The sequence below is a fragment of the Sabethes cyaneus genome, chromosome 3 (assembly GCF_943734655.1).
Source record: "Sabethes cyaneus chromosome 3, idSabCyanKW18_F2, whole genome shotgun sequence".
NCBI classification, from domain to species: Eukaryota; Metazoa; Arthropoda; class Insecta; order Diptera; family Culicidae; genus Sabethes; species Sabethes cyaneus.
In genome coordinates this window covers 40,993,794-41,012,839 of record NC_071355.1, presented here as the reverse complement: position 1 = coordinate 41,012,839, position 19,046 = coordinate 40,993,794, and the positions used below count along the sequence as shown (strand labels likewise).

Below are 19,046 nucleotides of genomic sequence, written 5' to 3'. Positions count from 1 at the left end.
TTTAATTTCAGAGTTCGTATTCCACGAAGAGGCTTCAAAAACTTCAGACAATTGACATGTTTCTCACTTTTCTTGAATTTCATTGCAAATTTTAAAATTGCAAATTGTCATCACATACATACATACATACATACACACATACATACACGGAGAATAAAAATGTAGTTTCAACCATATTTATGGTTGTTTTACGCACAAACAAAAATTTCGTTTTGTTTCAAACTGAAATGTATGATTGAAATGAAAATATTTATTGTTACATCAATGTCAACTTCAAATTTGAAAATACTTTACTTTTAATTCAAAACTGTTATTTACTTGATTCAAACAGAATCTCGTTTGGAAACAACAATATTTTCAGGTTGTTATAAAAATATTTTATTGAGGCTTAAAACAACAATCATTTTGTTTGAAACAAACCGGTGCTTTTTCGCTCCGTGTACATACATACATACATACATACATACATACATACATACATACATACATACATTGAATACAATCAACATTTGATATGTTTTGATTTCACACGTTTTAACGGTTTAATATACGGTGCTTAAGTGTTAAAGTTTGAATAACTTTTGAATGAAGCGTCCGATTTTAAATAACTCGGTTTCGTTTGATAGATCTCAGCAGTAGTTTTCAAATAATCATAAAATGTGTGATGTTTTTCATTAAATTAATGCTTATATGTTACATAAATATGTTTTAAATACTATTTTTTCACATTTCTTTATGTAACTTTCAAACTACAAGTCCAATCGTCATGAAATTTGGAAGTTAAGGGTTTGCAAGGCTCCTCGTTCATATGCAATCAATTTTAGTCAAATCGGTTAAGGGACCTATGAGATAATGAAGTCCCATATTTTTCGTATTTTTATACATAACTTTTGAACTAAAAGTCCGATCAGTATGAAATTCAATAGCGACCAATGGGACACCTAGACCTTTCATTTGACACTAAGAACATTAAAATCGGTCCAGCCATCTCCGAGAAAAGTGAGTGAGATTAAAAGCGTCACATACACACACACACACATACACACACACACACACACACACACACACACACACACACACACACACACACACACACACACACACACACACACACACACACACACACACACACACACACACACACACACACACACACACACACACACACACACACACACACACACACACACACACACACACACACACACACACACACACACACACACACACACACACACACACACACACATACATACACACACACAGAAAATGCTCAGTTTTCGAAACTGAGTCGAATGGTATACAGCAAAGTTTCGTTAATTGGTGGTTCGTTAATTGGGCGGTTCGTTAATTGGGCGTTCGCTAATTGGGCTATGTGACAACTTGAATGTCAAAATTGTATGGAATTTTCGAGTTTAGAATTTTCTAACAACTGTCAGTCGGCCCAATTAGCGAATCAGCTGGAGTGCAGTCGTGGCCCAATTAACGAATTCAGGCTGTATAACATTCGGCCCACAGGACCTTCTTTCCATTTCCGGTTTTCCAAGTGATTTCTATACCTTTATACTATATATTTATATAGTAGAAAGGCAAAAATGCAAATTGTCATCACATACACACATACATACATACTTACATACATACATACATACATACATGCATACATACATACATACACACATACATCACTCACATTGAATACAATCAATATTTGATTGATATTTTTTGCTTTTACACGTTTTAACGGTTTAATATACGGTGCTTAAGTGTTAAAGTTTGAATAACTTTTGAATGAACCGTCCGATTTTCAATAACTCGGTTTCGTTTGATAGATCTCAGCAGCAATTTTCAAATAATAATAAAATGTGTGATGTTTTTCATTGAATTAATGCTTATATGTTACAAAAATATGTTTTAAATACTATTTTTTCACATTTCTTTATGCAACTATTAAACTACAAGCACAGAGAACAGACTACCAGGTAATCGACAAAAAGTGTGTAAAAGGTTTTTATGTAATCTACGAGTAATCCTTCAATAGAGCACCCCTCGAGCAGTAAGTGGCAAATGTCGACTAACATTTGAAAGGGGCGGATAAGCCAACTGTCAAACAGAACGAGTGAGAGTTATTTTTTGCTGGAGCAGCATAGGAAAATGAACTCTCACTCGTTCTGTTTGACAGTTGGCTTATCCGCCCCTTTCAAATGTTGGTCGACAAATGTCGAATTTGTTTATTCAATCCGGGTTAAAACTGGATGAATTTTATCTGTCAGATAGGAGCAAATGAACACAAAAAGTTCATCCAGTTCCAATCCGGATTGAATAAACAAATTCGACAAAACTAAATCTTGATGTCGCTGCCATCGCTGCTATGTAACTCCCAGGGGGGATCTATCGGTAAGGAATTGTGAAACTCACATGTGAAGGGGCAGGCAGGTGACCATAATTTTCAATGCCGCTCTTGCTACTTTTTTTCTTACCGATTTGCTGCTCTTACCTGTATATGTAGTTTCCGAAAAGTTTATTAGTTTGTTTTATTTACGCTAAAAAGCAGATAAATCCATTATCGGGATCAAAACAATACAAACGACAATTGCACTGCGTGTTTGGGTTTGAGTTTCTGTCAACTGCAGCAGACAAAAATAGAGTTGCGAGTCCCTTGGCTCGAAATCAATCACACCCCAAGCAACCAAAAGTTCGAATATTACTTGACACGCGAACTCGAAAGTTCATAGTAAGTTCAGATTCAGTTCCGTGGAACTTTCACGCTGATTAGTAGTGTATATCAAGTATATGTGGAACTAAATGCTTTAAGAAGTGCTGCGAGTACTTCATAGATACTTCAAAGCTATTAGGATGCTACATGAAGTTCTGAAGTAACTTTAGTTGCTAACAAGTTCTGCGTGTTGCTTTTTTGTTTATATTTCTGGTGATCAAACCAGCAGAACCTGAAACTATTGGAGATTAATTTTTATTTCACTTGAATAAATTTAATCCTCGCACATTTCTAATTACAAATATAAATTAGAATGTAATGCTCTTCATTATTGTGTTGTGTAGCATATGCTGTCGGTATCTCACTACTACAGTTAATTGCCTGGTTCCAAACTTTATGTTCTATAATTAACTCGCGCTGCATAAAGCTGCTGCAAGTTCCAAATCAAACTTTTACTTAACAACTCATTGGCAAAATTCACATCGCTTGTATACGACAAAGGTGACGCAGTGGATCGGTATAGGTTTACAACGCGGAGCACCCGGGTTCAAACCCAACAGCAGGCAAATGCAACGAATATAGAAGTATAAAAATAGAACATAGAAGTGCTGCTAAATTTGTTTTTTCTTAGTTTTTGACAGTTTATTTCGAAGCTGCTTAGCGTTCTATGCAGTGAACCCAAGACAGCTTGAAAGTTCGGTTAATTACTTAAAAGTGACGCTGCTTAGCAAGTTATAGATTGATATACATAAAGCTGTTTAACCCTTGTTAGACACCATTATTCGAACTCTTGGTTACTTGGGACGCCGTTTGGTCCATGAGAGTACAAACGTCATGGACCAAACACCATCTGCGGTAACGCACACATGTATATGGAATTTGACAGCAATAGATCCCCCCTGGTAACTCCAGCACAAAGAAATTTTGATAAAGGTACATGGATATTATTTGATGCGTTTGGCAAACTATTTCTGGAGGGCGCCACCGACAGATTTTACACACAAAAAATCGATTACTTCCTTCGAGCCTGTTAATCTGTTCTCTGTAGTTTAACTGGTAAAGGCGTTGCACTATTCCTGCAAAGCCACATATGGGAGCGTAATTGATAGATTGACGGTTCAATTCTCACCAAAGAAGAAAAATCACGAAAAAGCAAGCTTGAAACATCAACAGGATAACAGAGAGGGGAAATAAAAAAGGACGTACATATATTTTTTCAATATTTTTTGCTTAGGCTGTGAACCATTTCGCGAAATTTTTAACTATTTGGTTAAAATTTGACAGTTCGATGGTTATTTCTCCTTGAGTGGTTAAAATCAGTTCAGAATGTGAACCATTTCATATTTGACGGATTGATAGTTTTTTTGCTCAATGAGAGCATATAAGGTGAGGATGAAAATATAGTTTTTTCTGTCCGAGTTAAAATCGGAGGAATTTTTGATGTTCATTTGCTTTTATTCTATAGATAAAATTCATCTCATTTTAACCCGAGTTGTTTGAACAAATTTATAATGCGATAAGCATCCATACCAATGTAAAAAAAATCTAACGAAAAATCAGTGAAACTTGTCGAAGCTCTCTTCCTCACCTGTGCATCTCTCATTGGCTCTCAGAACTTGGTTAAAACTAAGAACTAACCATGCTCCCGAGCAGGGTTATTTTCGGAAAACCATCGAACTGTCAAATTTTAACCAAAAAGTTCAAAATTTCGCGAAATGGTTCACAGCCTTAGTGATTAATCGTTACGCAACAGATTAACAAGCTCAAAGCTTGATCAAATCACCAGATTTAGATGTTTTGGAGCTGAAAAAAGGTTTTTATTTTACTTCTAAACCTAAACCATATGGTTCAGCCACTGGTTGAATAAGCATAAGCAAGATCAGAAGTAAACCTTTGCACGGTGCCTAACCTCAACTCTGGACGTTTTTGTGTGTTTTGTTTTGATTCCCTTTGTAACCTAATTTTATTGCTAGTGGGTTTATTACTTGTAATTCGAACCACTTGTTTGCGGAAACCGGAAATGCCCGACTTTTCCGTAGCAGAAAAATGATAGCAGTTTTGCACAACATATATTTTTGTCATTTTTGCAGTTTTTTGCTTCTGGGTCTTGCGAATAAGTAATCAAAACAAACCCCACAACACTGTCAAACCTGGGACGAAAAAAAACGCACTGACATCTGTGTGCAATAGATCATTACACGGGAGCTCCTAACCACACTTTTTTGACAGCACTTGGTGGTTTGTTTACGTGGTGTTAAATTTTGAATTGAGTTTTCTATCTTTGTCCGGCAGATAATGATAGAAATTTATAGTTTTTATTGAAGAGAAAGTGCCTTACATGCGTTTTACAGAAATTGATGCAGTAATCCTTCACGAAATTTCAAATCGAAACTGCTGGATGTGACAAAAAACATGTAAACAAACCACCAAGTGGTGTCATTTGACGGCAAAATGACGTCATCGCAAAATGATCTATGCTTTGTAGCTTTTTTCCAAGGGGTTTCCAGTAAGGCGTGAAAGTGCGTAGTAAAAAGAGATTACTTTTGTAATCGTTTACAAACTAATCAGGTAATCAATGATAATCAGTAGAATAATAGATCATTTCACGGGAGCTTCTAACCACACTTTTCTGACAGCACTTGGTGGTTTGTTTACATGGTGTTAAATTTTGAATTGAGTTTTCTATCTTTGTCCGGCAGATAATGATAGAAATTTATAGTTTTTATTTAAGAGAAAGTGCCTTACATGCATTTTACAGAAACTGATGCAGTAATCCTTCACGAAATTTCAAATCGAAACTGCTGGATGTGACAAAAAACATGTAAACAAACCACCAAGTGGTGTCATTTGACGGCAAAATGACGTCATCGCAAAATGATCTATCAATGATAATCTTAAGTAATCATTGGTAATCATGATTAACTTATAGTAATTACAAGAGATTGATTACTGGTAATCAGAGGTAATCAGTGAAGTAATCAAAAGTAACTTTTTTCCAAGGGGTTTCCAACAGCAATGATTACTACGCACCTTTGAAAAAAGTTACTTTTGATTACTTTGCTGATTACCTCTGATTACCACACGGAGAGAAAACTTTAGTTAAATAAAACAAAATTTAGGTTAATTCAAACAAATTTTCAGTTTGATTTGGTAATAAACATACATTTGCTTAATATCTACAATAAGTGTTGTTTGAAATAAACTGTAATCATTATATTATTACAACCTGGTGGTTGCTAATTAGTTTAACAAGCAATTGGTTAATTGTAACCAAGTCTTATGTATTATTTTCAGCAAACACGATGGCTACACCAAACAAAATGTTTTCCGATGTAAACAAAACTTTGTTACGAATAAAAATATAAAATATTTCATTCAAACAAATTGTTTATTAACATTTAAAGCTTTTTCTTTGATTATTTTTACTAAAATTTTATTTAATTGTACTTTCTCAATATATTTTTGTTTAATGTATTATTTCATGATTAATTTTATTATAACAGAGACATTTAATACTTTTACAACTTTGATTTTAAATAATGCAATTAATGTTTCTGAGTTATCACGAAGAAATATTTTTAAAACCCACTAGGAATTAATTACCTACACTATTTTTTAAATTAATTTAATCGACATTCAAACCTCCAAGGCAATTTATCCGGGATAATCCAGGGAAACGCTGGAAAATTTCTTCGAGTTGTTAGTGAAAAATGCCAGTGTCTAAGCGGACGCTGCAAAAAGTTCACAATTTGGTTAAAAAACCGTTAAAATGAAAACGATGATCCTTACTTCTATACTCGCCTCCGTGTCCACTCGAAACGCTAAGTAGCTTTGAGTTACATGTAATCAAAAGGAGTTTTAAAATAATACGAAAAATAGCAATGTCCTCTAGGGAACGCAAAAAAATAATAATCCAAGCTTACATCTTAAGCACTTTGTTACATAACGAGACGATGATGCACATTAAAGCGCGCTTGTGAGAAAGAGAGCGAAATAATTGAATATAAATTAACAGTGCGTTATGAGCGTTGACAGAGTAGTTCCAACGCACAACAACTGCAGTCATTTGTTTCTAACCAACACTTTAGTTTATTTTAAACAAAATATTAGGTCGCAGTGTGCACAAGCATCACAAAGTTTTAAAATAAACATAAATGAGAGTTCGTTTCAAGGCATCTTTTGGGGGTTAATGGAGACATTTCGAAATAAAGTTAATGTTATTTGAAATAAGCAAACCGTTAATTAAAATTAGCGAGATTTTTGGTAGTTACAAGCAAAATCTTTATTTGGGATAATATAGAAACTAAACATTGATTACAATATTGAGACGATTTCGCAATAAACTGAAATAACAATTTGACGTCACAAAAATGTAATTTGAAACAGAAATAATTTTTGTTTGTTCGACAACCAAATTAATGTTTAAAACAAGTTTGTGAGATTATCCTCCGTGCAGTAATCAATCTCTTGTGATTACTATAAATTAATCATGATCACCAATGATTACTTAAGATTATCATTGATTACTATGCTGATTACCATTGATTACCTAATTAATTCGTAAATGATTACAAAAGTATTCTCTGATTACTACGCACTTATACGCCTTACTGGAAACCTCTTGCTTTTTTCAAAGGTGCGTAGTAATCATTGTTGTTGGAAACCCCTTGCTTTTTTCCCAAGCCTTCATTGTAATCATTGCTGTTGGGAACCCCTTGTCAGCCTCAGTCGGTTCGGTACTTCCGGTACTTCTAGTTTGTATAGTCGCGCGCGAATGAAGATTGCACTGCACGCACTGCACGTTCACGCATGTTTCACTTTTTTCACAGCCTGGCATAACTAACAACATGGGCATCCCACGATTGGAAACATTTTTACGAAAAAAAGTTCAAAATGGATATCCCAGCATAAATATTATCCGTGAAATTACGTAAGTTTACTTTTGGCAACGTCATCCTGTGGGGACTGCTAAATTAAATTAACATGTTTTGCTATTCTGCAGGACCTACATAAACAATTCGAACGATCCGGAGCCTATCATAATTATTGAAACATCTACATTTATATTGAAGTTATGGAAATCCGACATCAGAGGGCAAATTTGTGGCGGACGTTTCAAAAACGTCTATTCATTTCTAGATCGATTTTTCACTAAACTTACACAACTCGGTGCCAAACTGGTATTCTTTGTTCGTTGCCGAAGGTTAGATCCAAAGCTTAATTCATTTTACCAACGTTTCTTGAACATTGTCGACGCAGTGAATGATGGTGCGGATGTAACAAGAGTTAGACCGTCAGATGTTCCTTTTAACTACGACTACATGATTAAGCAGTTAGCGAAGGTACATGGAATAGTGAAGACGACTGTTGACACAAACTTTCAAACACAGGAACTGGTTGCATATGCCAATTCAGTCGGAGCATTTGCTATTATGACCAATAGCAGTTCATATTTGATATTCGAAGGGACTTGGCGGCTCTGGTCTTCCAAAGATATTGACATAGAAGAATGCATTTGCTCTGAATACAATCGTGAGGGACTGTTGCAGACACTCGGCCTTTCCTATCCCCAAATGGCCTTTTTCGCTAGCATCGCTGGCAACTGCAGTATTCCCTACCAACAAGTAAAGCGTTTTCAATCACGATTTGGACCACCCGAAAATGCATTTCCGGAATTAGCCGGTTTTGTGCGTCAGAACTGGCAAGCAGTGAACGATCCTCAAAAGTTGATGGAATCGCTGTCACAAGTTTTTTCCAAACCAGATATGGAATCTTTTTGCGCCAGCATGCAGCATTACAGTACGGTAATGGATAAACTATTGTCTCTTTAGTTGCATTTTTATTTAAAAAATCTTGTTTTAGAATTACATTCCGGATAGGAATCCTATGAGGAACGAAATAATTGACGTGCTCTTAAGCCTTGACCAATCATTTCCATATTATGTTTGGATGGGACAACCATGTAATATAATCACGTATTTCATCGATATGCGGCAATCCGAGTTGGGAGAACGGTTTCCAGATTTAATAATTCCCGTTATACAACGTCAAGCCGGAATTATACTGTTTCACCAACGCAATCAACGGCAAATCACAGACGTTAAACTGGTAATCAAAATGAGGCACGATTTAGAACACGAAGAAAAAATCGTTTCAGCACAATTCCCGGAAGACGTCATTCCACCAGAGTTACTCGATCTTTACTCTAGCGATGCGGAACTTCGTGAAAACCTTTTTACGACAAAATTACAACTCTATTGTTGGATCGCATCCAACGTGCTGGATCATCGCGTACTGGAAACAATCCCGAAGCGATTGCAAGTAACGCTAACTACCTTATATTTCCTAGTGGAAAATAATGTTCTGCAACTGTTCGAGGCCGATCTTTTGCTTCAAGTGAACTACGATGTAATGGATGAGACATATAATTTCGAAGAAATTGAATATCCCAGGCATTTGGAGAGTCGTGCCTTCCACGTGATTTTCATGTATGAAGAATTTTACAACTTTTTTGCCGAAGCATTCACGCTGGTCGGTCTGGATGGAAAGGATTTCTGCAACTATCCACTACTGGATGGCGTTCTCTTTCACAACAAGTATGCTGAGTGGAAGGAAGGAAATGGGAACTTGGAGCAAATCAAATCTTGGAGAATCTATGAGAACATTTTGCAACCGGGTACCTAAGACTGAAAGTACGTTTTCGTTTGTTTTGTCAATTACCGGACCAGATTAACATATCTAAGTACTATCGTAGAGATATCTAATTGAGATACCTTAGATATCTAAGTTTCTTGAGCAATTTAGTGTTGGCTATTCGATAATAGATGTTAAGCATTCTTTAAGTAACCCATTATTCGGTACAGTGCTGATGCAATTTCATCGCGGTCAAATTTTTTGACCTCTCAAATGTTTTTTGAAAATAACTTGTCTTACATGAATTTTTCATATACTACTTATTTTGCTGCAAGCAATTTGAAACGTAACTAGCATTAGTCATCAATCTTTACACACTACAAGCATTTTATGATAACCATTGGAAAACTGAAATATAATGTAAGTTGTCTCCCAGTTCAAAACATTAAAAAATACGACTAGTACCTAAGTGTATCAAGTTAGTTCATTGACCTTTAAATTGCTACCACTCCGAATGATTGTTTTATATACTTGTTTATGGTACATTCGAGAAAAAAAGTTGCATGATATGACCATATTTTAATGTTTAGGGTTGAAAACAAACCATTTTTATTTTTGTTTATTATAGGTTATAACTAGAACGGATCTTGTAGCCTTTTGTAGTGGCACTGATAAAAAAAGCAAAGCCCAGGTGCTACATTCCGTTATCGAAACTTGACCTTCTGTTTTTATATGACAGACTTCGTGGCCAGCTGTTAGAGTGCAGGACAATTGCAGTGCCAGTTGCTACGATCCTATTGACTCTAACAGCCTCTCCCAGTCGAGATTCGAACATACGACGACTGGCTTATTGGGCCAGCGTCATACCTCGAAGCCAACTGTGAGGCTCTGTGGCACTGATATGGCCATTATATTCTAGAATTCTAGATGAATCTTGTTTTAACCCTTTTTTTTTGCAAAACATTGGGACAAAGTTGGGTAACTGAGGGAACTGCAGCAGCACAGGTATAAAAAAGAATCGCAATCCTTACAGTAGGTACTAATTATGATGAATAAATATTGTAATGCAATGCTGAATAAAATACCTACATATATTTTATTCAGCATTGCAATAAAATATTTATTCGCTGTAAAACGATAAAAAGAAAACCTATCTTACAAATTGATATTCTGGAATTGAAACAGGAGAATCGCTTCAAATACGTTTTACACCTGTTTTCATGAAAACGTTTTTCTTGGTGCGTTTGTTTCTACCAAAGCCAATTGAAAAGCAAATTCGATGCGCATTTACGTTTGGATTTTTATTAGTTGCATTTCATGACCTACTTTCTGAGTTTTCATAACGACGGGATGCTAATGAAAAACTGGAACTGTACCTAATGAAATACCGTTCTGATTCAAACTTAGAACAGTCTCAAATTTCGAACACTTCAGAATAAAATTCTCGTTATCATCGCTAATATGATGAAACATGATTATGCTTATTGTACACCATCGTGTTCGTTAGAATATCATCTATCCAGTGAGGTATGACATTGAACTATTATAGGACTCCTTGTAAGGGATCAGCAGGCGCTGGAGAAAAGTGAGAACTCAGATTTTAACTTGGTTTGCATACTCTTAGCGTTTCGTGCAAAGGTAGCTGTTTTTTCGTTTGCATTATTTTACTAACTTTAGAACGTTTACCTTCGTATTTCGTGATTAAAGATATTAGATAAATTAAAGTGTTCGAAGTTTGAATCACGCCTCAAAGCGTTAGGTTTTTCGGGGTTTTCCTTCGGGAAAATTAATTGTCTGCATTGTAAAGCTGTACAAAGTCAATTTGCTTTAGATGTCGTACATGAAGTTCGAGAATATTAGCAATTGACAACAGAAGCATGGATAGAAACAAATTATTGAATGAAAAATTTAAATCTCACTGTTAGGTGGATTTAAAAAGACAGTATTTAGAAAAATGCTGTAATTTCACTAATTTAAGTTGAATGGCTACTAAAAACATTAATACTTATCAAAGTAATACAAGTATTCGATGTCTGAGACTGAAATATTCGAGCTTTGAATGTCGACCATGAAAGTGTTCGAAGTTTGAATCAAAACCGAACTATAACTTTTTAGTGTTTTTCAGTGTAAAATAACAGTTTATCCTCATATTTAACATTTTCCCACAAAAATAAATAAATTGCCATGCTATTAAACCATTTATGAGGATAGAATATAGATGCTGGGTATGAAATGGAGAGAGTTACCTGGAAGGAGCGTCAAACATAGCTCTGGCTCTCTCAAGCTCTCAAGCCTCAAGCCCACCTGGCGCTACTTACTGAAGTAGCTAAGCTAGGAGGTGCAAAATAGAGCGCCTGTTCTCCAGGTGAGGGGCGGCTCACACAGCGTCTGTCTCGTAACGGGCGGCTGAATATGAATGGCTGCATCCCGCAAGCTATACCTAAGATGGCAGACCCATCAGCGGGATGTAGGTATCGCGACCCCGGTGAGGTAGTATACCAAAAACTCAATTACCACGAACAACGAACAAAGAAATTCAGGACGGAACAATCGGTATAGGACACGACAAGGGACAAGGAAACGATTAAGGGATAATGATTGGACACTTGGTACCTGGAAGGTCCGAACTCTCCATGAACCGGCACGGGCTGGCTTGCGTGCTCGAGAGCTGCAGCAACTTGGAGTGGAGATCGCTGCTGTTCAGGAAGTTCGGTGGCCATATTCCGGTGAAAGGGAGTTCCGTGCAGTAGACCCTATTGCAGGCACTTCTTTCAAGTAGCACATCTACTACAGTGGCGGTAAGAAAGCAGAACATGGAGTCGGTTGCGTAGTGTTGGGAAAACAAAAGCAACGAGTTATCCGGTGGAGGCCCGTAGATGACCGTATATGCGTGTTGAGGATTAACCCTTTATAAGGCCGTGGCAATTATATTGCCACCAACGAAAAATTTTTGTTTTGCGTCTATAATGACATCAATATAATTATAGAAGCAAAATAAAAAATTTTTGTTGGTGGCAATATAGTTGCCACTGCCTTGTAAAGGGCAAATTCTTCAACTATAGCCTAATCAACATATACGCACCGACAAATGATAAATCCGATGATGCTAAAGACGAGTTTTACGACAGGCTTGAGAGGACCTATGGAGAGTGCCCAAAACACGACGTAAAAATCATCATTGGAGATGCAAACGCGCAGATCGGGAGGGAGGAATTCTTCCGTCCAGTTATTGGAAGACATAGCCTGCATCTGTCGACCAATGATAACGATCTGAAGCTCGTAAATTTTGCCGCGACCAGAGGGATGACCATCTGTAGCACCTACTTTCCACGTTTAAATATTCGGAAACACAGCTGTAGGCATCCAAATGGAGACTCTAGCTCTCAGATCGATCATGTCTTGATTGAGGGTCGACACTTTTCGGATGTTATCGATGTACAGTCTTTTCGTGGACCAAATATCGACTCTGACCACTATTTCGTAGTGAGTAAGATTCGCGCAAAGCTGTCGAACACGGCGAAAGCTCGCATTGAGAAGACGCTGCGTTTCAACATCCAGCGGTTAACGACAGACGGCGTAGCAGTGGAGTACGCCAGGAAGCTTGACCAGCGAATCGCAGAACAGCAGGTAGAAGAAGAAGATATAAATGGGCTGTGGAGGAACATCCATGGTGCCATCCAAACAGCAGCGAGAGAGGTGATAGGTACGACGCGTGGAAGACAGCGTAACAGCTGGTTTGATGCTGAATGCCAGAGTGTGACAGATGAAAAGAACCAGGCCAGGAGTCGCATGCTCACTGCGGTAACGCGCCAAAACAGAGAGATACAGAGAGACTAGAGCTGCGGAAAAAAGAATCCATCGTCTAAAGAAACGCGAGTACGAGGAGCACGTGCTCGCCGGCGCAGAGAAGCGATACGCCAGCAACGACACGGAGTTTCTATAAAACGGTGAGATGCAGGAATTTTGCCATGCTTGTGATGTGCAATGACAGTGCTGGCAACCTGCTTATCGACAAAACGGCGGTAGCAGCCAGGTGGAAGGAGCACTTTCAGACACTATTGAATGGAGAGGTAAATGCGGAGCAGGGACAGGATAGAAATTGTAAGCGATGGTCAAGCTGTGGAGCCACCAACACAGGAGGAGGTTAAGAAGGCAATAAGTGAGCTGAAAAACGGTAAGGCGGCTGGGAAGGACGGTATCCCGGCTGAACTTCTAAAAGCGGGGAGCGAGCGGCTATACGAAGCAATCCACCGGATCATTGTCAGGATCTGGGAGGAAGAACACATGGCGGAGGAGTGGTTGGATGGCCTCATTTGACCGATTTTCAAAAAGGGACATCGACTGAAGTGTAAAAACTATCGAGGAATTACATTGCTCAATTCTGTCTACAAGGTGCTTTCCCGTATCCTGTTCTGCAGACTGAGACCGTTAGCGAAGTCCTTCGTCGGCGAGTACCAAGCTGGTTTTCGTGAGGGTCGCTCCACGACGGATCAGATGTTTACCCTGCGTCAGTTGCTAGACAAGTTCCAGGAGTACAACTTGCAGACACACCATCTGTTTGTGGACTGTAAAGCGACGTACGATCCAGTTAAACGAAATGAGTTGTGGCAGATAATGCTAGAACATGGTTTCGTGCGACGCTGGACGGACCCATATCATGCATTAGAATAGCGGGTGAGACCTCAGCTACTTTCGTGACGTTGGATGGACTGAAGCAAGGGGATGCACTCCCTAACCTGCTATTCACCATTGCCTTGGAAGGTGCATTACGAAGGGCAAACGTGGAAAGGAATGGAACTATCATCACGAAATCTCACATTGGTTTTTGGTTTTGTGGATGACGTCGATATCATCGGAATCAACCGTAGAGTAGTGGAAGAGGCCTTCAGGCCTTTTAAAAGAGAAGCTGCGAGATTGGGACTTACCATTAATACTGCCAAAACGAAGTACATGGTTGCTGGTAGGGAACGTGGGAGCCCAAGTGGTGTTGGTGCCGAGGTGGAGTTAGATGGGGAACGATATGAAGTAGTGGAGGAATTTATATACCTTGGTTCACTCGCGACATGTGACAACGATGTAAGCCGCGAAGTGAAACGACGAGTTGCAGCCGCGAATCGGGCTTCCTACGGATTACGCAGCCAGCTGAAGTCCCGTAGTTTGCAAATTCGCACAAAACTGGCGCTCTACAGAACACTAATCCTCCCGGTGGCCCTTTACGGACACGAATCATGAACGCTAAAGGAAGCTGCTTGGGGGTTTTGAGCGTAAAATTCTGCGATCTATACTTGGTGGCAAAATGGAAAATGGAGTGTGGCACAGACGCATGAATCACGAGCTGTACCAAGTATACAAACATGCTGATATAGTGAAGGTAGTGCAATGTGGCAGGCTGCGGTGGGCTGGACACGTGGCCAGAATCCCCGATGAAAGAGTACTAAAACTATTTTCAGCAGAGAACCAGGAAAAGGCCGTGGACTCCGAGGCAGACCCCGCACCCGGTGGGTGTGTGCTGTCGAAGACGATGCACGTTCAGCTGGTCTTCGTGGGGATTGGATAACGGCAGCCCAGGACCGACGGTACTGGAGGACCATAATTCGTTCGGCGCAGGATCGGTAACGGACCGTTGCCACTAAAGTAAGTAAAGTATATAGATGCTTTTAAACATTTTACTTTGAAGAAAGTTTCAGCACAGCTTGAGTGTTCGAAGTTTGAATCAGAGCGATAATATTTTGCGTTTAAATTGTTTCAATATAAAAAGGATACACAAGCAAATTCTATGGCGTTGGATTTTGAAGCTGTATGGAAATCGATACCGCATGGTATTTCGTTTAATCAGGACGAGGCAACCCTCGGACGTATCACGAGAAAACATATGCCAGCGATTTCTAACCCACTGTTTCGCCATAACTCCAGAACACCTTGACCGTTCTCCATCAAACTTGGCATACATGTTCATTGACCTAAGGGAATCAGCAGTGGGTGGTAAACGAAAAGGGGGGTGGGCCATAACTCTGGAATGCTTGGACGGTTGTTCATCAAATGTGGCACTAGTTGTAAGTTAAAGTTCGGTAAAGTCGATTATAGCTCCCTTTTTTTCTCCCGAAGCCTACAAAAGGTCAGCATCTCAGTCAACGTGCGGATGATTGCAGCCGTCGCGCGCTTGTTAGCTACCGCTGCCACCTCTCAGCAAAATTCCAGGAATCAAAGCATCGCTTCGCTACAAAGGTTAGTAACCAATCGTTCATCCAGAAATAAACAGTCCGCTCCACTCAGTCTTTAGAGTGACGGCGCAAATGATAAATTATTTAATTTTAAATTAAAAACTTGTTGGAAAATCTTTGTACACGTCAGCAATTTCTACAACCACAATCTGTGCCCGGTTGAGCTTTTTTTTCTGTTTTTTTTCTAGGTGCTGTGGTTTTGCTAGAATTTAAATAGGCATCTTTAGTATAGAGCTTCAAGCCTACTATGGCTGGTTCACTTGATTTTGTATTATTTCAATTTCTATCATGCATGCTTTTCATTTTCGTTTTAACGACTTCAACAGTTTGGTATTTTTATCGTATCGTTCGATTAAAACACCGTGATCTGTTGACACCATGAAATTAAAAGGATAACCAATAAATATTGTCTTTAGTTTTCTACTATAGTTTCGACGATAATTTTCTTCCGAACCAATATTGCCACCCTAGGTTGTACACGATAGAGGCAAACAGGCAAACTGCCTGTGACTCAGCCGAGTCAGAACAGGCAGGCGTCAACTGCAAGTAATGCAAGGTAAAATATTTCAAGGTTATTCGCAAACTTGCAGAGAAATAATGCAGCTTGCGATACCAGAGGAGACAAAAAACGTAGCATTTTGAAACGAGACGGTGAGTTCGCATTGTAGTAGTTTAGTTTCAAAGCATTGTTTTCCTTGTCGCCTCTTCAGTTTATAAACACTGCAAAAGAGTGATAATGATGCTAGGTACGACTGTTCGTCTTGTCTTGCATAAGTGGCTTTGATTTGAGAACTGATAGGTTACGAACGCTTGCTAAGCAGTAAAAATATTCGCTAATCACGCTTGTTTGGAATATGAGATGAGCAAAAGGTAGTGCATGATGACATTTTTCAATCATCTCAGCGTCAAGTACGCGCAATTCCTGTTATGCAATTGAAGTTTTAAATATATTTTTATCGCGAGCTCTATATTTTGCACTCACAATAACTTCCTATCTGTAACTGGAGCCTTTAGTGTAGATTAAAGATTATTACCGGTATTAGTCACACAATTTATTCTTACAGCAGTGTATGAGCTATTGGTTTGGCTGAAAGGCAAACGTAATATAAATTTACTGCTTGTAACGTACGACCTGGTTTGACCAGGTCGAAACGAACATACGATCGTTGAAACAGTTGGCAAATCGGCAAAACGATGCCCATAATCGAGCAGAATTTAAAAGTCCAAGCTAAGCTTACAAACCTAATAACTTTATTAAAAAAATCCTTTCCCTTTTAAATGAAATCTTTTACTGTTAAGCTATAACAGTTCAAAAACCAACATGTAAATGTAGAGTGAAATATTTAGAAGCAAAAAATCAATATGAATCCGCGTTTCACGGGTTCTTTTCCATCATTTCGGGGGCATACAGTCTCCACTCGCGAATTTCGTCGTAAGGCTTCTCGGCCAGTGTACACTCATTGTACAGCTCATGGAACAATACACCGTCGAAGCGAGGATAGTTGAGCGAATCCTTTCCGGTTAAACCCAGTCGTTCGTAGGCTTCGGACATCTGTCTGTACAGTCCCGTGAACAGAAATGCAACACGGAACGGTCTTGGTTTGAGAAATTTCGGCAAAGTGAGTGTTCGAAGATCGTACGAACCGGAGCAAACTTCATGGCTAACGTGCAGCAAAAGATCGGCCTCGAAAAGTTTTAAAATTTTCTTTTCGATCAAATAGTAAAGGGTAGCTACGGTTACCCTCAAGCTCTCCGGTACGGACTGGATGCGGACATAATCCAGTTTGTCCGATACCACCCAGCAAAACAGCTGCAGCCTAGTGGTGCGTGTGTTTTCCTGCACGACCGAATCTTTAGAGAACAGGTCAGAAAATGAAAGCGCTGCCATGTGTTCTGGACGTTTGACGTGCCGTTTTATTTTGGCATGCGGAGCGTTGTGATGTGTTTTGATGATCAAAGTGAATTCGTTGATACTTGGCTTTTCCCACAGTATGATTCCGGCTTGGCGTTCGAGCAGTGGAAACAGCAGTTCTGCATAATCGAATCCATTACCTTCACTGCGTAGATCGATGAAGAAAGCGGTTAGTTGAAAAGGATTTTCGGTCCATAATTGGTAGGCAAATTCGTTATTTTCAGAAAGTAAAATTTGCAGATTTTTATCCGGGTCGATGTAGGAGTCGAGTGTCGAGGAATTCTGTGGAAAAATTATACAATAAGAACTAAATAAACAACACAACAGCAGACAGGTACTCACAATATTATAGGAATCAATACTGGATTGGAACCGATTTTCTAGTTCCGCACTGGTCCTATCGAAAACTTGTGACAAAAGAGCTTTGACCGACTCGTTTGGTCGCGAGAGTATAAAATTAGCGATGTTCTTAATCGTTTGTTTCGGGTCACCGATTCGCGAATGAAAAAGTTTAAGTTCCTGATAATCGATTATGTCGTTGCCCGCTAGAGATGCCAGTAAGGGCATTTGATTGCGGTTGAGCTCGAGATATTGAATCAAATTTGTTCGGTTGAACTGAAACGTCGTAAATTCGTCCATATCCAAACCACTTGCAACCCAAATACGCCAAGTGGCATTAAAAATGAGGAAATCCGTATCATTCGTAATGACTGCCATAGCACGCTGTAAAGTTGCATAGGTGGCCACATCCTGGTCGCAGTCGCTTGCAATCGAGAGCCTAAAGGTACCGTGCTTTCGCGCTATCTCTTCAAACGGGTAAGTGTTTGCTGGAATATCGTTGCCAAAATGTTGTACCAATGAGTCCAGACCGAGTTTGCCACTGTCGACTGCATCGATGATTTTAATGAAGTTGTTATATCTATCGTCGCTTCTTTTCATCCAACAATCAAACCTAGACGGTCTCGTTGGGCCATCGCTTACAAATACCAGCTTCACGCCCAATGTCGTCAATCTGCCGAAAAATTTGTCGAGCTGGCGGTAGACAAGCTCGTATCGTCCTCCGTAGAGTAGGCCTGGCCGATCGGCCCCAGAAATGGAACCACAAAGCGATTTTAAGTCAACCACGATAATCGGGGGGATGGTTGAAGAGGGATGGTGTCTGTCAAGGGAAGAAATAGATGGTAATTTTTTTGTTAAACGTACACCTTGCAACATACGTACCGGATTTCGGTTTCTATCGATACTTTAGAATATCCTCCAGGCACCTGATTTTTCAGAAAAGTTTGCAAACGAGAAACTCCCATTGCCGTAGATTCGCAACCGGCAAAGTGCGGCTTATCGGGTGTATGACTAATAAGCGTGTGGTACCGGCCGAGCTGCAGCCGATTGAAACGCTGTTTGCTGCACGTAAAGGCTGTGTCAATCTATCTACAAATGAAACCTATACAATGCTGTGTATCAGCTAGTGGTGGAGTCCGGTCTTTTCGTGTAGTGAAACTATAGTATACTAAAACTTACTGATTAGTCACGAACGATGAACATTATTATTTTTGCATTTCAATAT

At 39.1% G+C, this 19,046-nt stretch overlaps 1 protein-coding gene across 1 annotated transcript; it reads right to left on the bottom strand.

Annotated features, from left to right (window-relative positions):
• Positions 1 to 16,840: 16,840 nt before the first annotated feature.
• Positions 16,841 to 18,817, bottom strand: LOC128743444 (uncharacterized). Its single transcript, XM_053840022.1, has 3 exons — positions 18,704 to 18,817; positions 17,825 to 18,641; positions 16,841 to 17,764 (listed from the first exon to the last, which is right to left on the bottom strand). The coding sequence occupies exons 1-3, from the start codon at positions 18,784 to 18,786 to the stop codon at positions 16,946 to 16,948; spliced, it is 1,719 nt and encodes a 572-aa protein (XP_053695997.1). The 5' UTR covers positions 18,787 to 18,817; the 3' UTR covers positions 16,841 to 16,945.
• Between the last annotated feature and the right edge of the window lie 229 nt (positions 18,818 to 19,046).